The sequence below is a fragment of the Macaca fascicularis genome, chromosome 1 (genome assembly GCF_037993035.2).
Source record: "Macaca fascicularis isolate 582-1 chromosome 1, T2T-MFA8v1.1".
Classification (NCBI taxonomy): Eukaryota; Metazoa; Chordata; class Mammalia; order Primates; family Cercopithecidae; genus Macaca; species Macaca fascicularis.
The window spans coordinates 12595537-12620179 of NC_088375.1; the positions used below are offsets into that span (position 1 = coordinate 12595537).

At 44.7% G+C, this 24643-nt stretch overlaps 1 protein-coding gene across 8 annotated transcripts; it reads right to left on the bottom strand.

Moving 5' to 3' along the window:
• Positions 1-1157: 1157 nt before the first annotated feature.
• On the bottom strand, positions 1158-23204 carry LGALS8 (galectin 8). 8 transcript variants are annotated; one of them, XM_074039126.1, is made up of 11 exons: positions 23131-23204; positions 21106-21249; positions 13126-13214; positions 11608-11818; positions 10083-10202; positions 8760-8813; positions 7686-7712; positions 7436-7558; positions 6834-6922; positions 5550-5615; positions 1158-2431 (listed from the first exon to the last, which is right to left on the bottom strand). In XM_074039126.1, exons 2-11 carry the CDS (start codon positions 21148-21150, stop codon positions 2428-2430), a joined length of 828 nt encoding a protein of 275 aa, XP_073895227.1. In that variant the 5' UTR covers positions 21151-21249; positions 23131-23204; the 3' UTR covers positions 1158-2427. The 8 variants fall into 8 exon arrangements, with proteins under 8 accessions (XP_073895227.1, XP_005539767.3, XP_073895237.1 ...); XM_005539710.5 differs by having other exon boundaries at positions 5550-5715; XM_074039136.1 differs by lacking the exon at positions 21106-21249 and having other exon boundaries at positions 5550-5715.
• Positions 23205-24643: the final 1439 nt, after the last annotated feature.

Consider the following 24643-nt stretch of genomic DNA (forward strand, 5'->3'; position numbering starts at 1 on the left):
TCATTTTGGGTAGGCGAACTTCAGCCTTCATTTCTTGTGCCTATAAAGAGAAGTGGTTCTGGAATGCTTTTTTTTTTTTAACCCAGAAGTGTGACTGTCACCTTTATCCTTTATTCTTCTGGGAAACAGGGGAGATGGAGGCAATAATACGCTGCTTCTAAAGCATCTCACACCTGGCTGCTCACACAGAGGGCCCAGAAACACTGGGTGGCACGAGGAAGCTCCTCCCGGATTAAGAATGAACCCAATTCCATCGGTGGTTAACTAAGAATTACTTGTATAAGACAGTAAGTATCAGTAGATTTTTTTCAGTGCTTTCAAGTGCCCTAATCTCTAGTACTGGGTCATGGTGAAGTTGGAAAGTGAGGGCTCAAATGAAATTAAATCTGCCCCCTTTTTAAAGGCATCAAGAACAATCCCATAGAATGTTCGCATTGAGTTTAAAAGCCTTTGAAACTAATATAGAAGTTTAATGCAGAAATGTGGCAAGCAAAAGGTCAACTTGCAGTTTAGAGACAGAGCTTGCTTGTATAGAATTGCATATTTCTAAGAAATGTCTCAATAAAATTCATTAATAAATACTAATAGCTTTTTAAATTTTTTACTCCATATAAAATGAAAATGAACTTAAGACTTATAAGGAATGATTTGAGTGGGCTATTTTTTTCCCAAATGCCTCACAGTCTCCAAAGCTCAGTTAAGCACCTTGATGGTCTTTAAGAAGAAAAATAACTGGAGGATTCTGGAGTCTTCTTGCCTTCTACAGCTTTCCCTGTGGCACCCCCCACCCCCAACCAGTGTCTTTGAGCTTGGTGAGACTCTGCATAAATTAACATGAAAAGCTGAAAAAGAATTAAGGGCTAGCAATTTCTACACTGAGTACTTTTTAAAAGATAAGATTGACAATGGCATTCTTTTCAATATATGGATAGAAATAATATCTAACTGAAATCTGTTCTGAAAATATTCCTAAATCCTGGCAGAGTTCTGCCCCAGTTTAATGTGATAAAATGATCCTCACTGAGCGAGCTTTTTTCCCTCCCGACTCCCAAACCTTTGAAATTTCCTGAAACAAGATCTGACCTGTAAAGATCCCATATACATGGAACTTCTGCCAACTCCCCTCAAATAATAGAAAAATTACAGAAATGCAACAATTTAACTTGCTGATACAGGTTTGATTTTAATCACTTAAAGCAGAAGAGTGCTTTGATCTCAGTTGCTAATGATGATGGACTAATCTTAAGAACAGAGGCCTTGAGTGGTGATTTGCATGGGAACAAAACAGATGTTTGCATTACCTCTGCCTGCTTGGTGGGTCTCTTAGTTGGTGTACACTTTCTGATACTGCCTGCCTTATGACTCCCTGAAGTCTAATCCTGACCTTACTTTGTTGCCCATAAATACCTTTCAAATTGAATGCATCTTGCCTCTTCCTTAAGCTTTCTGTAGGAGTCTGTGTAGACTCGGATTCGCCCTAAGTTCAAATACACAGAAATCAGCTGTCTTGGGCTTGGCATCAGGTTAATTTCAGCACCATTTCCTTGTTCTGCTTTGGTTTTTTTGCCTTAATTTCTGTGCTGTGCTCAGATGTCGTGCTAATTATTTGGTAAAGCTTGCAGCTAATAGAGCCACATGTTTATTGTGATAAAGAAAATGATGTAAGTCAACATCAGTCCTCCCAGTGATGGGATATGATAGCGCACTGGTTATGAGCGTGATCACCGGGGAAGGAGGTGTGTCTTCGATAAATTAGTGTCTTCGGGTGATTTAATGGCTGCATAACTAATCCCAGAGGACCCCTTAGAGTTGATGTAATACCTGTAGAAAAAGCAGTGCACAGCGATAGAGCACAGAAGAGTCGAAGCTCAAGAGAACAGGGAACATACTGGTCTGTTTGACCACTAAGTGTATATGCCAGCTCCTTGCACAGTTTTGCCAAAAAAAAAAAAAATCTGTGCTCAATACATGTTAGCTACTGTATTCTAGTAGGTACTCCATAAATACTTGTTGAATGGGATTCTTGAAGAGTCAGCCAAAGTAGGAGAGACGGCAGAGTGGCTTTAACTGGTTGTAAGTGTTGCTGCCCCCAGTTTCCCCATTCAGTGCTAGACACTGCCATACTTCATGGCAAGGACTGAGAACACCCAGCAGGACCGAAGGGCACACAAGCTCATTTTAACAATATAAACAATAGAATGACAGTGAGATGCGATTTGGCAAGGCCAGTATCATAGAAGCCATTCTGTATTTCGGTTTTTGTAGCAGCTGTGCAGGTAGGCTACCAGCTCCTTACTTCCACTAAGTGGATGTCTCCATTAATTTCCAGCGTGTCAATACTGCTGAGCTCTTTAAATCTGTGTTTGTACTCCAGGCTGTGTACGCCATTTACTGCAACCTTGAATTCTCTAACATCACAATAAATTATCATCTGAAAGGAAAGGAAACATGCCATTAGTGGTTCCCCTTAGTTTAAAATTTTGTGTGTGTTACACACTAACAGGGTGTCAGAATAAACCATTTGATTTCTTTATACGTAGAAAAGTCCTAGCCTGCTGCTGCTGACTTCCTTCTGTGACTTCCAAGACCCTAATCTAACGAAAGTGTCCCTGGTGGTGGCACTGTCTGCCTCATCCCACCCAGGGAAGTGACCTGGATGTGTCTGGAGCCTCACACCATCCCCAGGGCCTGCGGCCTTCCTTTTCTCAACAGCCCCTCTCCCTCGGCCGCATCCTGCCCCTTGCTCCTGGAAAGCTGGAGTGCTGCCCCTCCTCACTGATGCTGGGGACTCTCCTAAAGCAGGAAAACTCCTAATGTGGTCGCTCTAGTTCACTGAGATGCTGTTTCCAGCTAGTAGCCTGGAACCAAGGGACTTGGATCCTGTCGTTTCTGCCTCAAACGCTAGGATCGTGAACAAGCCAGACAATTAATACGAAATTTCAGCAGCTTAAGGCACTTGCTAGGGTTTTTACAGCTGCTTGGTGATCCTGATTCCATAAGCTCAGCACATCTTAGCCTCAGTGTGTTTGTCCAAAGCCATCAAAGCTGGGTATCCCATGAGTGCGAAGTGCTGTGCATTCCGGTAGATTCATTCAGATTCATCAGCAGTGTCTGCCCTTCACAGTCATCTGTGCCCAAAACTCAAACAATGAAAAACCAAAAAAACAACCAGCCTTTTACATCACCTTTACACCTCAACTTTACACTGCTGGCGCTACGCTGCTAGTGCCAGGCTGGGTTTCCACGCACACTGAGAAGGCCTCTGGGAGGCCCTGCACTGAGCTCTCCCTGTGCTCCTGGCCCCCCATGAAGGCTTCAGAAGAAGGAGGGGCAGCTCAGCCTTGCTGCCAACCCGGCCCCACCCCCAGAGGCCAGAATGAAGCACAAAACCTGAATCTGCAAAGCGGCAAGTTGAGGGTTTTCGTTCTTTTGACAGGAGCCGTGGAAAGGGCTGCCAAGGAAAATCAGGAGGGAGGAAGTTTCAGCTCAAGTCCTGCACTCTGATAACAGAGCTGGCCAATGAAGCTTCTGTGGCTACAGAGGATTGGGGAAATAGATGTAACCTGAGATTCTGTCCCCACAAGAATGGTGGAAATCCCAGTTCCAACCAGGTAGAAGGGACCCTGGATATATTTAACAAAATCTCAAGAAAACACAAAACACACAGCCTCATGCTATCGCTCAGAAGGAAAACCAAGTTGGCAGCAGAGGGAGTCAATTAGTCACCTGTACTGTATCAGAGCAAGTACAAAGCCAGTGAATTACAAGCAAGTGGCAAAGAAATGACATGCCTCTGGGTGAGCAGACTACTGCAAATGAAAAGAAGGCACATCCTTTGCAAGACCCCCAGCCTAGAAGAAGACAGAACAACAGAATCCCTCACAACCATCTGCTGCTGCCGAACAGCTGGGAGGAACATGGATTCCATCCAGAGGAAGAGCCCACAGATGAAATTACAATACTGAATGAGATTGTTTTTAAAACACTGTAGATACAACTAAAGTGTGTTTGAAACAGCAAGAAGATTTAAAATGACAGTGATGGTATAATGAAAAGACCTGAGATAATCTCAGTGCAAGCATAGCTAAAAGGCAAGAGATGGAAGCCCCTGGAAAGGACCGATCAGTACAGAAAATCGTCAACAGTGATCAACATGAGGATAATTACTGTTCCTGAATTAGAAAATTAAATGGAAAAGATGATTGTTCAAAAGCATACAACATCCATCTATTCATTCCTTCAGCCAGCCATGCTTTTCACTGTCTCTGCAAAAAAAATGGCCTGGAACATGGTTCATCTAATCCTAATGGCGCGATTTCAATCACGAAGTTGGAGATAGTTTCATCTTAGTATCTTTCAGCATTACTTGAATGTATCATTATTGTCCTTTTTTATATTAATATAGTAAATCCAAACTTGGGGCCGAGATAGGTCCAAAACAAGTTACATCATTGGTTTCCTGTCACCCACCACAAGGCTCAACTTCCTTCTAGAGCGCTCACCTCTGTTTCCCTCCAGCGAACCCCACGTCACCCTTTACGCCTTGACTCTTGCCAAGCCAGCAACCCTGTGCTGCCCTTCCCACTCTAAGGACTTGTTCAGATCAAGCCCTACATCTAGAAAAGCCAACCTTCAGCCTTCCACATCCTTCCCAGCTTTCTGAATTCCAAACCAATATCCACAATTTCCAGGGAACCCTCCATGATTAGCCCACATCTGTCTACGCTCCACATACCAGGGCGCTGCATTAGACTGGAACTTAGGAATAAATAACGCATGTCACATTGCTATCTATTCCGCCTGATACTCATGCTTTTAGTAACGGGTTTTGATGAGTCCTCAAGAACCCACATGGTCCAGAGGATGTGGCAGTTTAAAATGCTGTGGAATTATAACCTAAACCAATGACCCTAAGTGACTGTGTGAGGCAGTGGCACCTGAGCTGGTGAGTGAGGCTGGCCAACCACCCGGCATCCGCATCGCAAGGAGACGATTCTCTGCTCAGCATCCCAAAAACATATTTTGGGAAAGGTATGTGTTACAATAGTCACCTATTTGGGGACTCGGGACTACATGCCTTTTAGCTCCAAGGGACTGATGTATTTTTCCTTGAATACATACAAACAAGACTAACTCCTTAGGAGAAAGGACTGCCACCTGAAACCATCTACCCTGATGGGAGGTGATGGCCAGTGCAAGCAAGCAGTTTTAGGGTCTCCACGTCCTCATGTCCGCTTCTGCAATTAAATGTGTGACTCCAGTCCTGAGACAAGCTTCCTGGTTACATTCCTATCAATATGGGGCTACACAGGAATTTTAATATGATGACAAATGTCAATTCCAGTGCACATAATTTGACACTCTACTGGCTTTGCTATTTATACTGATTGCCCACATTATAAAATGGGGCAAATTACAATCTCCAAGTAAACAAAAAACATACACGACCTCCACATACTGAGTTAGGACTTGATTTAAATGGACCACTTATCCCACTCCTGCTCCCAGGATGCTTGGTGCTGTCCCATTTTCAAAAACTGTAACCTCACCTCAAAGTACATCCCAGGACTAAATGGGAAAGAGGTAATATTTCTCTCTTCTTCTCCCCAGGACTCCTGAAGAAAAGAATTTCTTATAAATGCTTTAATATTCAGGCGTGGGTTCAAGTGTAGAGCGATATCCTTTGATTTTCCTGCTAGTAGGTCAACATTAAAGCTTTTGAGAAAGGAAAAAAAAAAAACAAAACAACAAACCTTAATTAACCAAGTAGGACAGAGTAGTGGCAGTTTCAGCAATGTTAATGGCCAGGCTTGAACTATGACCCTAACTCTGTGAAACGTGTCCACATGGACATGGGAATGCAGATGAAGTTGAAATTTTAAACTCAGTATTCCACTAATTTGTTAGTTGTAAAATAAAAAAAAAATTTAAAACCCTTTAAAATGAGCGTTGAGGTTGAGATGTGGCTGGACAGAAATTGAAGGTTTAACGCCAGTTAAACTAAATGACTACTTCAGGCCACAGGAGCCTGGGATCCTCTCAAGCAGGTATTCTCTTTTCATCATGTACCCGTGTTCCTTCCTTCCTTGAAAGTATGCCACTTTCTAGGAAATAGCTCTAATTTCAAGCTTTCAGAAGGCTGGACATCTCTGGAAAAAGTTGTTAAAGCAGAAATTTTCTAAATCACATGACAATAGGGGCCCTAAAAAATGTTGCCTGGGCCGGACGCGGTGGCTCACACCTGTAATCCCAGCACTTTGGGAGGCCAAAGTGGGCGGATCACTTGAGGTCAGGCGTTCGAGATCAGCCTGGCCAACATGGTGAAACCCTGTCTCTACTAAAAATACAAAAATTCAAAAACTAGCTGGGCGTGGTGGTGCGCCTGTAATCCCAGGTACTCCAGAGGCTGAGGTAGGAGAATCGCTTGAACACCCAGGGGGCGGAGGTTGTGGTGTGCTGGGATTGCGACACTGCACTCCAGTCTGGATGACACAGTGAGGCTCGATCTCAAAAAAAAAAAAAAAAGAAAAAACAATGTTGCCTGATCTTACGGGGCTGCCCTGGAGTTCTCCAAGGCAAGGGTAGGCCTCGTGGACAAAAATGCTACTCTCTCGTCTGGCCAGAAAAAGGTGACGTCAGAACACTGGGCTTTAGTCTTGGCTCTGCCGCCAACTAGCTGTTAGCAATCTAACCTCCTCCTGCTTGAATCATCTCACCTTGGAAATGAAGATTCTGACACTAGCCCTAATTCTAGCTCATAAGACCGCTCACGGGTGGAAGGCGTAACAGGCACGGAGGTATCTGCACTGTGACTGCTACCCAAGGATACTGACCTTTTGGCATTTGTATTCACTTCTCCTTTAACGACGACAGTTCGTCCAGGGCCCATGGGGGTGTTCAACCTTGCAGCAAATGGCAGGCTCTGAAAAGAAGCCACAGTTAGGACAAAGAGGTCTGCAGAAAGTGATCTCCAGGGAAAACTCGTGTCCAAAGAACACTAAATGTTTCAGAGCCATGACCCTGTAAATCCCAGGAGGGGAGACAGTCTGCCTTGGTCCCAGCTGGGTCCCCTGCAGCAGCACTGTCCCCGGCTCGAGGCACGCACTCACTGATTTATTTTAGACGATGAAATGAGTGACAGGGTGGGACCCGATGCCCTCTGTATGAGTGAAACACCCCAGGAAGGCCCCTGTGCCTGGGGTCTGAGGCAGCACTGTGTTCTGCTTGCAGGGGAAGCAGCCAAGCTGGGAGGCGCTGAGGAAATACACAGGAATGGCTCAGAGGCAGGCCTGGTTGACGCTCGAATCTGTCCAGGGACAGCACACAAATGCAGTGGGGGCTGCTTTGGGCTTCTACTGTGGATACAGGTTACTTGTAACAGCTCATTACAACTTAATTTTTATATAGAGTTAAGAAAATTGGGGGCTCTTCAAACCTTTGACACATAGTTCATAGGTGGTATTTTGGTGCAAGTCAAACTGTGATTGACAGTCGAATCTTTGCTCTTGGTGTAGACAGTTCTGGGTACGATTTTAGAAATGTCTCCTCTATTACTAGGCTGTAGGGAAACAGTTCTACAGTAAGGAATGGAATGAATGAAGCTGCCCTCCAAGGTTTAAACTGTTCATTTTCTATGCAATTTTATAAAATATTCCACATGAAATAACCCAGGCAAAAATACTCACAAGCTGGGGCGTGCCAGACTTTGGAACCTATTGGAAAAGAAACAAAACACACGAACGTGAGAAGGGGAAGAATTATAGTTTATAATATGAAGCCTTGGTTGTGCTGAGCTGAGCCTGGCTGGAGCCGGGGACGTTCCTGCTCCACTCTGGTGTGACCTCCAGGCAGCTGGTGCTTTATGATGGGATGGGATGGTGTGAAGGGCTACACAGGTTGAGAAGACAGTCTGATATCCCTGTTCATTGAGTCCTTTATCCTCCACCATAAATTAATAATTTTTCATAGAACTATATGAAATTTTTTTTAAGAGATAGGGTCTTATTCTGTCACCCACACTGGGGTGCAGTGGCTCAATCATGGCTCACTGCAGCCTCAACCTCCTGGGCTCAAGTCATCCTCCTACCTCAGCCTCCCAAAGCTGGGATCACTGCCATGCGCCACCATGCCCGGATAATTTAATTTTTTGTAGAGATGGGGTTCTCCCTATGTGGCCCAGGCTGATCTCAAACTCCTAGGCTCAAGCAATCCTCCACCTCAGCCTCCCAAAGTGCTGGGATTACAGGCCTGAGCCACCACATTTACCCAGGACTACATGAACTTCAAACGTGTCTTAGTTGTCCTTTCCAAGGTGCCCCCAGAATGCTGAGATTCTATTCTGTCTGTGAGTTGTGAACGTGCCAGTCAGTAAGACCTCACTTTCTCCATCAATAACGGCGTGTTTTTACATTGCAGTTATTCTCCCAGGGGTTGAAGATGCACGTGGAAGTTCATTTGCCAGTGCACTGGCTGATGTTCAATATTCAGAAATACCCCAGAACAGTACTATTCAGCAGTTAAGAGTGAGAGAGTTCTTTTTACATAAGAACAGTGAGTAGCAGTTACATAAACTGACTGGTGAAGCGTCAGCAAAAACTTATTGAGTGCCTGGCACCACAAGTATGGATCTCAATTTTCAAATGATTACTTGCGTTCTAAAAGCGTAATTTTCAAAAACCCAGCCTTCTTGCCACTTCATTTATATGAGAGCTAAAACAACATTTTTGAACCAGTGGCTCATTAAAAGATTTAGTATTTACCTTTTCTCTACTTATCTCTGTCAGTTCCAGACCAGATGCTTGGGTCTGTAAATCCTGAGAAAATAAAGATTAATTTGTAACATCCAGTAGAAAATATTTTCTATATATAATCTGTTTGACATATCAAAAAATTATAAATGGTACTAAAAATATGCTTGAAAACTATGATCCAAAAATACACTTAACACTGGGGTCCTTTCCGGCCCCCATCAGATTGGCAAACATTACACAGAATAAGAGGTAATGTCAACAAGAAGGTGGGAAGATGGCGGCTGAGAATGCAAATTGTTTTTATCCTCGTGAAGAAGGGTGAGTTAGTATCTATCAAAATGTTCAATGCAAATACAGTCACGTGTTGCTTAACCAAGGGGGTACATTCTTTTTTTTTTTTTTTTTAGACAGAGTCTGTCGCCCAGGCTGGAGTACAGTGGCACGATCTTGGCTCACTGCAAGCTCCGCCTCCTGGGCTCACGCCATTCTCCTGCCTCAGCCTCCCGAGTAGCTGGGACTACAGGCACCCGCCACCACGCCCGGCTAAATTTTTGTATTTTTCGTAGAGACGGGGTTTCACCATGTTAGCCAGGATGGTCTCGATCTCCTGACCTCGTGATCCGCCCTCCTTGGCCTCCCAAAGTGCTGGGATTACAGTTGTGAGCCACTGTGCCTGGCCGAAGGGGGTACGTTCTGAGAAATGTGTCCTTAGGTGATTTTTGTCATCGTGCGAACATCACAGAATATTACTTAACAACCTTAGGTGGTACTGCCTACTACACACCTAGGCTGTAGGGTGTGGCCTGTTGCTCCTGGACAGTGAATCTGTACAGCATGCACTGTACTGAATTCTGTAGGCAACCAGAGCGGGATAGTAAGTATTTGTGCATATAAACTTATCTAAACATAGAAAAGGTACAGTAAAAATACAGTATGACAAGCTTATGGGACCACTGTTGTATGTGCAGTTCATCATTGAACTGTCCTTATGCAACACATGACTGTGCTCTTTGACTCAGACACTCCCAGTCTAGGAAACTCTCTTATGGAAATAGTCCATTTTACACCCATGCAAAGGCAATAGCCACTACCCAGCTAAAAACAATGTGTGTTTTGCTAAAACCACACGAGATTTGAGATCCTACAGACAATGAAGCGCTGGCTGATAAAAACCCTTCTGCTAGTGTGAATAGTTCACTTCCAAAAAATTAATACTGCAATCAGGGAGAGCCGTCCTTTTTATGTCAATAGAAGTGTTATTTGAAGACTTTTTCTACCATCTTATCAAAAACCATCCTCATAAAAGACCCCAAGCTGTGGCAGGTCACTCACCGAGCTGAATCTAAAACCAATGGAGTGAATATTCACTTTGCCATAAATGCCCAGAGTGTCTATTTTCTCTGTGCCGATCCTGTGGCCATAGAGCAGAGTATGTTTTCCATTTACAGCCACCTAGGAAGATACAGAAGACAACCCCCCCCAAAAAAAGAAGTTAATAAATTAACTTCTTATCCAAATGTTTCCTTGCATCCAATTTTATACCCTTTCCCACAGGTCTCCACACACATCTGACCACATTGTAACCAAAAGCACCCAAAACACTAGCAGTGCTTCCGAACTTCGAGTTCCTGATCTGATTAAGCACCAGGAACTGTCTCTCCCCAGACAAACACGCAGTCACAAATCCAGGTGCGTGTGCCTCTGTGAGCCTCTGCACACATGTGAGACATCTGGGTTCGAAGGTCTCCTGGAAGCCCAGGCACAGGTGCCCTGGAGGTCGTGCACCCAGGTTAAAGATCAAAATCTGTTGACTTTGCTAAATAAAACTAATATGGACAAGTTACTCAACATATTTTTAAGATTCGGTTTTCATATTCTGAAGTAGGAACAATCTCTACCTCAACAGACTACAGTAGCAAGATGGCGAGAAAGTAGCTTCCGCAGGTCCTCAGCACTCTACGTTGCTCCTCCTCCCTCCCTCTCAAATGCCAGGTACCAGGTTAGGTTATAGGCAGAAAACGCAAGCAGCATACAATACAGTCTCTGACTCAAGGAGCTTCAAATCCCATTGTGGGGGCAAAATAAACACATCAAGCCAAAGCACAACTGTTAAAAAATGGTTAAAAAGAATGATACAGACACGGCTGGAAAGGCCAGAGAAGGGAGAGGTGAATGGAGTTTGGGAGATTCAGAAAGATTTTTGGGCGGGAGCGGTATCCTAAAGATCAGAAAGGATCTGTGCCAAAGACATGTGGGTCTGTTCTCACATTGGTACAAACCTCTACTCTGGGAAAGCTCCACAGGCCGGAGTGCCAGCCGGTGTAAGAGCCTCTAGGACCAAATTCAACCGTACACATACGCGCTAGGTATAAGACACTCCATGAAGCCAGAGATGGAAGTGACATCAAGGATTTCTAGGATCTCTGGATCTAAACTCTCGATCCTACAGAACTATCTTGTGGCAAGACTTGAATTTATAAAACCCTTCTGATTTCTATGCTAGGATTGCCCTTGTTAGCTCTTCGGATGGTGGCGGTTATATTATAACTTACCCTCCCATCATTAACATAATACTGTGTAAATTCAGAACTCAGCCCTGCTAGGAGAAACAGGATCTAATAAAAAGATCTGGTCACAATGGACCATATTTCTGCACGGCAACAACTGGCTGGAGAGTAGTGGTGCCACACCTCACATTTAGGTGCCTTCCTGGTCCTTTTATGGAGAAAAACTACAAAGCCAAACAAACCATGTCTCAGGTGTAGGAAATATAAGGCCGGGCTCACAAACGTGAAAAGCGCCCCTGTGCAGTCCCGCTCGCTCATGAGGACTCAACCTGGTCCTCTCCAAAACCTACCTGGAATTTGTCCTTCAGCACCATAATCACGATCTCAAAAGACTTCTCTCTTTTGAAAGGCGTGTCATAGGTGATCTCTTCCCGTCCCCATTTTTCTTTTATCAAAGTATTGCAAACAATGCAGCCGGCCCTTTTGAAACGAGGATTGAAATGAAAGGCCACGTCGGCGCGAGGTTTCACGCTGCTGCCATACTGCAGATCCACCTGGAATCTATGAGGGAAGACACAGGGGCCCCAAGAGTGCTCAGAAAGGAAAGCTCCCGCGAACGGCCCAGCAGGCACTACACTCCAGGCCCAGTGACCGGACTGACGGATCCCTCCTCGTTCATTCACTATGAGGCCGAAAGAGCTGGCTGCCTAATCTTCTTCTCTGTCTTCCTCAGTAACACAGCCCCCGAGTTTGAAATGGGTCTGAATCTGCCCAGAATAAAAACCTACCTTTCCCAGCCCTCCTTGCAGCTAGGCCTGCCTGTGCAGCTAAAGCTCTGCTGATAAGATGGAAGTGAAGGGCTCAGGGAAGACTACTGGAAACTGCCTTCAAAGTCAGCAAGCACTTGCCTTTTGTTCATCTCTGCTTCCCCGCAAACACCATGTGCACCCCTCCAGCTACCCAAAGCACAGAGGTGAGGGCTGGAAATCTAGCTGCCAAGGATAACGGGAAAAGGGACCTCACCTCACCCTCAAGATAGCAGAGTGGTGAGCTGGAAGGAGTCTCCTTCTCTAACGACTTGAAGGAGTTGACTGAAAGGCCTGGGCTGTCTCCTTGAGACTTAATTTTCACATCTCACTTAAACCACTGCTCTTCAGGTGTTAGGTACACAGAGCCAAGCCCAACACTAACGATACCACAGCTTGCATCCAAAGCAAGTATTCAGTAAAAACATCTGAACTGGATCTTCTGTGATGCTGTGGGAATGTCAGACTACAACTAGACTATCCCTGTCATCTGACCACAATTCCTTTCTTTAATGACATACCTAATTCTTTTTTTCTTTTTCTTTTTTTTTTTTGTCACCCAGTCTGGAGTGCAGTGGCTTGATCACAGCTCACTGCAACCTCAAACTCCTGGGATCAAGTGATCCTCCTACCTCAGCCCCCTGAGTAGCTGGAACTACAGGCGCACACCACTATGCCCAGTTAATTTTTTTTTTAAATTTTTTTTTTTAACAGATGGGAGGGTCTCACTATGTTGCCCAGGCTGGTCTCAAACTCCTGGCCTCTAACAGTCCTCCCGCCTTGGCCTCCCAAAGTGCTGGAAAAGCATGTGTAAGTCACCACATCCAGCTGATAGTTCTAATTTTTTATACTGAAATCAGACTTACAGCAATGAAATAAATCCCAATAACCTTTATTTAGTCATTCATTCCACGCTCCTCAGCACCTTGGCCAGGGATGCTGACGAAAGCAAATTAGGCCTCAAAGTATCAAATGGTCTCTCCCACATTACTCTTTGTTATCGTTCCACAATCACAAAAACACAGCTTATTCATGCTCCTTCCTTCAGCACAATGATTTTACCTGTCTGCATCACTAGGAACATGCCCACGGATTACAATCAAAGTTCCAGGATCCAACTGATCAGGAATGGTGCCAACATACGGGATTACCTAAGAAAAAAAAATTTAACAAATGTACATTTACATAAACAACATTACTTTCTAAGCAATTACAATCCAAACTCATTATTGATAGAGAAAAACTACGTTTTTTAAGGCTGCACATAAATCTGCTCAGAATCCAGCATTTTCCAAGTCATCTTTCCTATTCAAACAGCTATAAAAAGGAACCGCATGGCCAGGATATTTGCAATAGCTGCAAACCACTATGTCTCTTTGGAAAGAGACACAAGATATGAAATATTATTCACAGTAGTTTGTATCTGGCTGAGAGTTTGTGAAGCAAAACTTCTGCTTAATATGATAATTATAATAGAAAAAAAAAAAAAACAGTTGTTGCAATGCCATGTCTACTCATTCCTTTTCCCACTGTTCCACTGCTGATCCCAACAGAAAGTTCAAGGCCACACTAGGCCCAAAAGCCAATGCTGATGGAGACGATGACAAGCACTCACTGCCTCTGAAGGAAGCTCCAAGTTAAGCCACACCCCCACACCTGGGATTCCAGGGCCTGCTCTTCTCCGCTGGACTCCCAGACTGCAACCCAGACTGCACTGTGAGAAACCAGAGAACTGCATGATCATGAGGATGAGTGGGTGCCTATGGGTCTTCAAGACACAGCATCCACCTACCTTGCACCAGTCCAGTCTGCAGGCGTGGGCTCTTACAGTTGGCCCCACCCAGTATTCAGGTCTCAACCTGCACCGTCACTGCCCAGAACCCAGCCCTTTTCTTCTGGGACCTGCCACACTACCAGATCTTGTCATTCCCCTTCCCCAGAGATGACCACAATGTCCTCCCAGTCCACTGGCTGGGGACCTGTGCTGTGTGGCTGCCTCTCCTGCATCACAGCCATCTGCCTCCATCTGGAGCATCTGACCAGGATGCGCAGCCCACACACCGTTACGCCTCACACCAAGCTCACCCAAATTATGATGTGCACGGTAAAACCTACCCAAGGTACTTCTGATTGTCAAGAAATAAGAAATAAAATAAGATGGGCCACAGAAAAGTGATTATCAATTGGTAACTCCTAAACCGAAATCGACTTCAGGCACAGCCTCCTCTGTGGAGCCCTCTTCAAGCTCCCTCGGTGACTGAGGCAGCCCCTCTCAGAGGCTTCGTGAGAGCGCTTTGGATTCTGTTTGTTTGCGTGTCGGTTTGCCTAGACTGTGGGCTGCAGGGGACAGGACTGGCTCATCACCTTTACCTCCCCAGGAGAGAGGTCCAGAGACGATCGGTAATTGCATAGTGAATGAACGAACTCTCACCTGTCTGAAAAGTGGGCTCTGGCAGGCCTCATACCTATAGAGGAGAGGCAACAAAGCAGCTGCTGAACTGCAAGCTGAGCCCACAAGCTCCCTGTTGCCTTAGGCAATAAGATGGGAAATTATGGAAGCCAGTTATCTATTTGCTGTCATAGCAATTGCTAGGAGTAGGGTGGAAGGCCCATGACATCAGAGAACAAAAAATACAACAGAGAGTGTACACTGGGGCTACAGCTGCACATCAGGGTAGCTGATTTTGTGTGTAGAGAATGGGGAAGGACCTACATCCCTACCTTGATCTTTTGGGTCACAGCTGGTTCCAAAAATATATAGCAGCATGTTTCATAGTGTTAATCTCTTAATAAAACGAGAGGTTTTTATAACTTCAAATTTCATGTTAAAATTATATTTATGCGAAATATGTAATAACACAAATTTTAGTAATTAAGTGAGAAAGTAATCTATAAAGGCATATATAGTATGATTTCAACTAAATAAATACGAGCATTAAAAAGAAAACCTTGCTAATTAATCACATCGTATCCTGTATCAAAATACCCCATATACCCCATAAATAGATATACCTACTACATACTCAAAAAAATTCAAAATTAAAAAAAGAAAAACACTAAAGAAGTCAGCCAAAAATGATAACAATAGTTTTCATGGGGGAGCATGGGATTTTAATTTTTTTCTTTATATACTTTCTTACTTTGCAGATGTCTATAATAAGCATCGATATTTTTACTTTTTTTTTTTTTTTTTTTTTGAGACGGAGTCTAGCTCTGTCGCCCAGGCTGGAGTGCAGTGGCCGGATCTCAGCTCACTGCAAGCTCTGCCTCCCAGGTTCATGCCATTCTCCTGCCTCAGCCTCCCAAGTAGCTGGGACTACAGGCGCCCGCCACCTCGCCCGGCTAGTTTTTTGTATTTTTTAGTAGAGACAGGGTTTCACCGTGTTAGCCAGGATGGTCTCGATCTCCTGACCTCGTGATCCACCCGTCTCGGCCTCCCAAAGTGCTAGGATTACAGGCTTGAGCCACCGCGCCCGGCAAGCATCGACATTTTTATAACCACAAAAATATTTTTAATTATATGTTTAATTTTAGAGCTGGAAAGAGCTTTTTGAGACAAAACAATCTATTCCCATCACTTGTTTTTTTTTTTTTTTAAGACAGAGTCTTAAAAAAAAAAAACCCCAGGCTAGAGTGCAGTGGCATGATCTCAGCTCACTGCAACCTCCACCTCCCGGGTTCAAGCCATTCTCCTGCCTCAGCCTTCCAAGTAGCTGGGATGCCCAGCTAATTTTTTGTAGTTTTAGTAGAGACGGGGTTTTGCCATGTTGCTGGGCTGGTCTCGAACTCCTGGGCTCAAAGTGATTCTCCCAAAGTGCTGGGGTTGCTTTGGGAGGTAATGAGCTTCTGGATGCAAGGCTCTCTATTAGGCAGACTGCAGCTAGAAAGAAGCGTAAGAGTCAGACACCCAGGAAACATAATTAGAGCGAAAATGTGATACTCTGTTTGGCTGCTGAAAATTGGTATCCCCTTCCATATCTGGAAAATCCCCTACCTTATGAACATAAGACCTCATCTAGACTGCAACAAGGTAAGAGCAGGGGACAAAACTGCAAATTAGAATTTCCAGCTCAGATTTTAAGTAAGAACCAGTGACAAGAAGCAGCCACAATGATGCAGTATTCACTCTGGCAAGGGGGCAGCAGCTGTATTTGGGGTTGGAGAAAGTTACATCCAGGGTCAGAGGCAGCTATATCCAGGGTCAGAGGGAGCTACATCCGGGGTCAGAGGCAGCTACATCCAGGGTCAGAGGGGGCTACATCCGGGGTCAGAGGGGGCTACATCTGGGGCCAGAGGGAGCTACATCCAGGGTCAGAGGGGGCTACATCTGGGGCCAGAGACAGCAGTGGCATTGGTAAAGTAGCAGAGACACAGTACTATCTGTGTCCAGTGGTGACAACAGACGCCTCTTCATGGGAACGGTCCTATAGCATGCTTGTATATCTGTGGCTACCTATTCTCCCAGCCGCACTATCATTTAGCAAATTCCTTTTCTGCTTAAAGAGTTGGCTTCTGTTGCTTGTAACTACAAACTCTGACCAATTCAACATCTTTAAAAAAAAAATGGGGTCCAGGCATGGTGGCTCACACCTGTAATCCCAGCATTTTGGGAGGTGGCGGATCACTTGAGGTTGGGAGTTGAAGACCAGCCTGACCAACATGGAGAAACCCCGTCTCTACTAAAAATACAAAATTAGCTGGGCGTGGTGGCCCATGACTGTAATCCCAGCTACTCAGGAGACTGAGGCAGGAGAATCACTTGAACGCGGGAGGCAGAGGCTGCAGTGAACTGAGATCAGGCCATTGCACTCCAACCTGGGCAACAAGAGCAAAACTCTGCCTCAAAAAAAAAAAAAGAGGGGGTTTAGAGTAACAACCAATTCTGTTTCATTTCTAAATAATTTCTTAACCAGCTAGCATTTAATCATACCTTAAGAACTCTATAAACAACAAGAAAAATAAAATATATAGGTAGATAATGAACTGCCAAACAAGGAATTTCACTGACAGCATTCCTGGTATGAAGTAAAGATACTGCCTTCCAAATTCTTCATTCAAATTCAATAGAAAGAAAAGGAAGCAGCCAGGCACGGAAGCTCACGCCTCTAATCCTAGCACTTTGGGAGGCCAAGGCGGGCGGACTGCCTGAGCTCAGGAGTTCGAGACCAGCCTGGGCAACATGGTGAAACCCTGTCTCTACTAAAACACAAAATAACAATTAGCTGGGCGTGGCGGTGTGCACCTGTAGTCCCAGTTACTCGGGAGGCTGAGGCAGGAGAATTGCTAGAACCCAAGAGGCGGAGGTGGCAGTGAGATGAGATCGCACCACTGCACTCCAGCCTGGGCAACAGAGCAAGCCTCCGTCTCTTAAAAAAATAAATAAAGAAAAGAAAAGGGAAAAAAAAAAAAAAAAAAAAAACAGAAAAGGAAGCCTGCCTGCTTGCCTTCCTTCCTTCCGCCCACCCTCCCTCCCTCCCTCCTTCCTTCCCTCCCCTCCTCCTCCTCTTTCTTTCTTTCCTTTCTTTCTTTTCTCTCTCTCTCTTCTCTCTCTCTTTCTTTCTGATGAAGTATCGCTCTGTTGCCTAGGCTGCAGTGCACTTGTATAATCTCAGCTCACTGCAACCTCCACCTCCCAAGTTCAAGCAATTCTCCTGCCTCAACCTCCCATGTAGCTGGGATTACAGGCCCCCGCCACCATGCCTGGCTAATTTTTGTATTTTTAGTAGAGACAGGGTTTCACTATGTTAGGCTGGTCTCGACTGCTGACCTCAAGTGATCCTCCCGCCTCGGCTTCCCAAAGTGCTGGGATTACAGGCGTGAGTCACCGAGCCCGGCCTCTGAGTTTTTATTTTTATTTTTGAGCTTGGTTCTTGCTCTGTCACCCAGACTGGAGCACAGAGTCCACACTCACTACTCACTGCAGCCTCAACCTCCTGGGCTCAAGCAATCCTCCCACCTCAGCCTTCCTCGTAGGACTACAGATGTGCACCACAATGCCCAGCTAATTTTTGTATTTTTATAGAGAGACAAGGTCTCACTATGTTGCTCAAACTGGTCTTGAACTCCTGGGCTCAAGTGATCCACTAGCCTTGGCCTCCCACAGTACTGGAATTACAGGCGTGAGCCTCTGGACCCAGCCTTAGAGCCTGACTAAGTCTTGGAATTCTATCAGTTGAACTAGTCAAAGAAATATACTAAATAGGGAAAAAAATACATAGGCCAGTCACAATATTTACTTCATCTTTTCCAAGAAAACTTAAGGTGGACAGTTGGTCTAACACCAATGTGGACCAAAATATTAGAAATAGGCCAGGCATGGCGGCTCATGCCTGTAATACCAACACTTTGGGAGGCCAAGGCAGGAAGAGTGCTTGACCAGACTGAGAAACATGGCAAAACTCTGTCTCTACCGAAAAAAAATACAAAAATTAGCCAGGCATGGTGGTGCATGCCTGTAGTCCCAGCTATTTGTGAGGCTGAGCCCAGGAGGTGGAGGTTGCAGTGGGGTAAGATTGCACCACTCCACTCCAGCCTGGGTGACAGAGCGAGCCTCTGTCTTAAAAAAAAAAAAAAAAAAAAAAAAAATTGGAAAGATTAATGAAATAAAAATTAAAAAGTGGTGATGTGTTTATAATGCCTAATAAAGAATACTGACACTCAATAAATATTTACTCATTAAACCTATCAGTAACAAAATAACCATGATTCAAGAAAACAGGTTTTGTGTGTATGTGTGTGTTTTGTTTGTTTGTTTGTTTGGAGATAGAGTCTCACTCTGTCACCCAGGCTGGAGTGCAGTGGCACCATCTTGGCTCACTGCAACCTCCGCCTCCGCCTCCCAGATTCTCCTGCCTCAGCCTCCCGAGTAGCTGGGACTACAGGAGGCCACCACCACGCCTCGCTAATTTTTTATTTTTTAGTAGAAATACAAAAAATAATTTTGTATTTATTTTCACCATTTTGGCCAGGCTGATCTTGAACTCCTGACCTCATGATCCACCTGCCTCAGCCTCCCAAAGTGTTGGGATTACAGGTGTGAGCCACCGCGCCTGGCTGAAAACAGTTTTCCTAAGTCTAGCTTATAAAATATACTAATTGATTAAATAACTAAGTTGGCCAGGCACGGTGCCTCACGCCTGTAATCCCAGCACTTTTGGAGGCCAAGATGGGCAGATCACCTGAGGTCAGAAGTTTGAGACCAGCCTGGCCAACATGGTGAAACCTTGTATCTACTAAAAACACAAAAATTATCTGGGCATGGTAGCCGGTGCCTGTAGTCCCGGCTACTCAGGAGGCTCAGGCACTAGAATTGCTTGAACCCAGGAAGCAGAAATTGCAGTGAACCGAGATTCCGTCATTTCACTCCAGCCTGGGCAAACAGAGGGAAACTACGTCTCAAAAAAAAATCCTTTTAAATTAATTGAATAAATAAAATTATTTACAGCCTTTTTTTGTGGAACATTGAAAGGGCAACTAGCTACAAATGAAAGAAATTCAGTGCAATACGGGCCCTTAATACTATAAATATTTTACAGTAGTGAAATTTAAAGACAGAGCAAAATGTTTTTGCCATTCAGTTCAGTCTTTCTACCTCTAACCTTTCCTACTCTTTTGTGAGAACTGATTAAAAAATAGAGAAACTTAAAAAGAAAGAAAAAAAAGCTATTTGCCAAAAATATCTCCCTTGGAAACGCATTATCCTCAGAACAGCATCCAGACCATGCCACAGGAGCCAAGGCATTTTCTGCCCTGGAGCAGAACTTGACTTCTCCAGATCCCCTTCCTCAGGAAATGAAGTCTACTTATTTTTGTTCCACCTCAATAGTTGAGAATACTGACCGCAGAAACTACAGGAATCATCAGTATGAGAGAATCAAGATATGCAGGTATTGTGTCTATGAAAGTATCTTCTTTTCTGTGTGAAGGGCAGAATTGAACAGTGTAATAACCTTCATCCATTCTCCCAGCTTGAGCCAAAATGAAACTTCAGATACCCCCGGCAGGCAGCCTAGTTTGTTGTTGTTTTTTAAAGATCTTTGCAGGAAATCAGTTTACAACCTTGAGATGTTTTTCACTCTAACATGCACAAAGTCATCTTAAATGTCTCACTAGCTTCCATTTCAGGAAGTCATCTTTTTAAAACTTACTGCCACTGTACGGCTATTTCTCCTAAAACTGACTTTGCTTGATACAGCAGTGATACCTCATTCTTACACAATGACATTAAAACTTAGGGAAAAAGGAATTACAGCTATAAAGTAAATGACAAAAACTTGAACCCACACACACTAACAAAACTGGTTTAGGGCCTTATTTCAAGGATTCTCGCCCTTCCTTTTGCCCAAGAATCTTCTAGGGGGTTTACTAAAAAAGTGGCTGTCCTTTCCCAGACCTCAATTCAGGATTCAGCTTCAAATAAGTGGAAACTAGACATTCCTAAAGATTCTCACCACCACATAAAACTAAAACAAGCTCTTTACTGCTTAGGATTACAGGGCAATTTCCAGCAATTACAGTCATTCAGGGGTTCTAGGACCAGCCTGAACTGCACGAGACCCTTTACTACTTCTCACTCTCCGTCTCCCCACTGGCTTTTGACATTTTCCCTGCTCAAGTGCCAAGCAGTATTTGAAAGGCTGAGGGAAAGATCGAGACACTAACTTCTCATGGACAGCTCTAATTAAAAAAGAAAATGAAAAACTTGTAGAGTAAGAAATCCATTTGCCTTTAAAAACTAAAATTTATGATTAGCTGAGCCTCCTCCCATTACCAAAAGTTGGCATTCCCTCCACTCTACCCAGACGTTCCCTGTTTATAACACTGTTTCATCACGTCATATTGCCATCGTGACTTCTTCCTCCACTAGAGGACGACAGCTGTTTTGTAGTCAGCGCCCACCACCATCCCTATTACATAGTAGGTGCTTTAAATATGTTCGCTGGCTTTTATTTTTGCCCTGTCTCCCAATGGATAATTAATATTGTATTGGATCTGCTCTCAATCCTGGCATAGGTAAAACGTTATTTTCTAGAACTCAGTTACCGGGTTATAGATGATATTCTGTAGGTTGTTTAATGACAACATCATCCTTTTCCAGCTTCTTGTTGGAGTCTCTTCTGTGTATGACCTGAGATTTTAGGCCAGTTTCATTTAAAGGTTACCTGGATTGAAACTGAGGCACTGGCCCTGTGTAAAGTAAAAACAGAGGAAAAGAAAAGTAAGCATGCAGCATTTTTCTTCATATCCTATTTTAAAATTTAAATTATACATTATGTTACTGATATTTACCAAATAATAGAATGTTATTACAATCAAAGATCTGCCTCCCATTCTTACCAGTGTGCTCATATACTAAACAATTTTGGATTGTGAGTGTAGGAAATACTGACTTAGAAAATACATCAGTAGAAAATTTCTAACATGGAATTTATTATTAAAAATACTAAAATAGGCCAGGCATGGTGGCTCACGCCTGTAATCCCAGCACTTTGGGAGGCCAAGGCGGGTGGATCACCTGAGGTCAGGAGTTCGAGACCAGCCTGAACAATATGGTGAAATCCCATCTCTACTAAAAATACAAAAATTAGCCAGATGTGGTGGCATGCACCTGCAGTCCCAGCTACTCAGGAGGCTGAGACAGGAGAATTGCTTAAACCTGGGAGGTGGAGGTTGAAGTGAGTCAAGATCGTGCCACTGCACTCCAGCCTGGGCAACAGAACGAGGCTCCATCTCAAAAAAACAAACTAATTAATTAATGGCCATTACTAATCAAACAGTCCTGTACAATTATCAGAGGTATTCATTTCACTTTTCATTTCCATAAAAGGACAATAATTACAGTATTCACATCATTGGTTTGTTCTGAGGATTGAGTTAATAAAATAGTGAAAGAGTAAGTGCTATGTTAGCTATTATTATTGTGAATAAAAAGAATTGCTCTTCTTCCTCCAATTTAAACAAATCAAGGTGTGGAAATCCAATAATTTTAATACTATTAAGATACAATTTTCTCTGCTGCTTTAAAAAAAAAAAATCACAGGGCAGGGGAGTGTTGGAAAGCATTAGCCACATTTTTTAAGATAAAAGCACCCATGGACACTACATTTAATAACTCTAGGAAAAACTCGATGACTTTAAGCAGAACTAAAGGGGAAACGAAACTAGAGCTTCCTGTATTTTACTTCCAGCAATTGTCATTATACCGCACACCAACAATACACACCGATCAAATCTATTACTTTTTCTTTATTAAGAAAAAAACTGTACCCCTCTTGGTTTACCACCTAAATATAACCCCAGTCTATGTCATTAACTTAATTCGTTAGTCAAAACCTCAAAACTCTGGCTCCGTGACTCAATACAGGAAGCAAGAACAAGAGCAAAAAGAATGGATGCCGAGTTGCCATACACATGTGTGATAACCAGCGAGTGACCCAATTTAAATCATCGGCTTGCATTAAATCACGCAACCCCTGAAGTATCCCCAGGGACAGGTCCCGCCAGCATGACCACTTCGTATGCATCACAAGAAGCCATCACTTAAGTTTCACGTACGGTCAAAGGAAGTCACATGACTTGCCCTTTGTAATGTTTAATACTGCAGTCAAATGACTCGGCATCCTAAAGCGCGTGTTAGAGGCAGGGAAAGCAATGTCACTACAAATTCCGGGACGGAAGCTTCCCCAGATTCCTCCACTTGAAGGTGGCTCTAGGCCTCAGGTTAGGAGGGAACAGGGTAGAAAGCAGCACAGGTGCGGTGGATTTGCAGCGAGGAGACACCCCAGGACAAACAGCCTGACTCCAGCCAGGGATGTACAAGAAAGGCCGCGACTCCTGATAACCCCTTACGCCCCGGAGCAGCCTCGCCTGCAGAGGCAGCGTCCCCGCCACCCAGCCCCGGCTCTGCCGCGGTGAGGACCTGCGGGTTGGGGTGGAATGGACACTGTCCCACCCATCAAATTGTGATTTAGGAGCCGTGACATCCGAATGCCATCCTCCACTGGCGAGGCCCTCAGAGCAGCCACCCCCCTAGCGACTGTCCCAGTGGCCGGGGGTCGCGCTACTCACCCAAGGACTGGTGTTTCAGGCGCTCCACGGAGCAAGTTGTCCGTCAGCCGCTAGGTGCCGTCCGGTTCCCGGCTGGGGCGTCCGTGGGCGGCTACGGGAAGCGACAGGAGTCAGTCCTCCTTCACTTCCTGGCTCTCCCGCTGTGGTCTCCCCACCCTACCCGCGCCGCCCCGTCTGTGTATGGAGCGTCCCTGGCGGCTCTGCTGGATTTTGGACAGGGACCCGCCACTGATCGCCACCCAGCTCGGCCTCCTGCACAGCCTCTGGGGCCTTGGACCGCGACTGGCTTGCTGTGGGAGAGCACAGAAGATAAGGACAAAGAATGTGTCCTGGGTGGATCTGGCTGCCTTTGCCCCGAAGGCGGAGTGGGTGGAAGGTGGTAGGAAAATGGGAAGGAAAGAAGAGAAAGGCTTTCTCTTCCGCAGCAAGTGGGCCGACGTCCACTTGGCTGTTCCAGGCCTCCAGGTCTAGGAGGGCGCTCAGGGCTGGGACTTTCCGGGACCCGGGGTGATCACCGCACAGGCCCCGCCTGCCTGGACCCAGCGCTGGCCTTCCCGGGGCGCCCAGGTCCACGGGGTCAATGCCAGGGTTTTCTCAGCTTCCTCGTCTGCCTCGGAACGGAGTCCAGACAGTGCCAGAAGAGACCTGAAGGCACTGCTTTTTGAAGGTGCACACCTCTGGATGTAGGCGAAACTGGGGGAAGGGTTCAGTACCTTGGACTGTGCCCAGCTCAAAGCGCCCCATCCGTTAGCGATAACATGGACTCGTAGCCACTCCGCGTCACTCGCTAGTTACCCTGCGCGTGGGTGTTTTCTCCAAATTGGACACTTAGGGAACAGTTTAAGCAGTATGGAGCACAATTCTGTGCGTATTAGATGCTCCGTAAATACCCAACTTCTCAGGGCTCTACACTGATAGTTTGACCTATTGGCTGTAAACACACCAGCCAGAAATATAAATAAAGTTTGAAACAAAGTCATGTCAGCCACTTGGAATGGCTTGCTGCTTATTGTTTGTTTTGTGTTAGGGACCTCAAAGTTCTCATCTTCTCTACTTAACTTTTATCCACATTTGTTTGGAAAGATATATTTTAGTGTCACCAACATGGGCTTTCTCCTCCTTGGCTTTTGTTTTCATTATTTTTTATTTTAATCGAGGAATTCATTACAAGTCCCATAACTGGGAACTCATGTTCTGATTCACTGTTGCTTTTCTCTCCTCCTTACCCATTTTCCAAGTTAGATACACTTCTCAAGATCCAATTTGAATAAGTGAATTTACCCTTGACATACACTGCCTTGGATTTATAGTTATCTTCTGGTGTGTGTCGTGTGTTTTATCTGTCCAACTCGACTGTAGTTTGAGAATGAACTTGTCTTATACATTCCCCAGTGCATAGTGTAATGCTTTGCATAAAATAGATATCAATGTTAGGTTGAAGTGTTAGATTATTGATAAAGTCAGGAGCAACTGAATATCTTCACAATTCTGCCTGAGTCTCCCCCGCCCCCAC

Bases quoted from the DNA above. Each gene is read 5' to 3' on its own strand.
- LGALS8 (XM_005539710.5), bottom strand. From the start codon at position 21,150: ATGATGTTGTCATTAAACAACCTACAGAATATCATCTATAACCCG. The intron at 8,814-10,082 runs GTGAGTGACCTG...TTATTTTCTCAG, and splicing joins TTGGTTTTAGATTCAGCTCG to GATTTACAGACCCAAGCATC. The intron at 7,713-8,759 runs GTAAATACTAAA...CTTTTCCAATAG, and splicing joins CAGAGATAAGTAGAGAAAAG to GTTCCAAAGTCTGGCACGCC.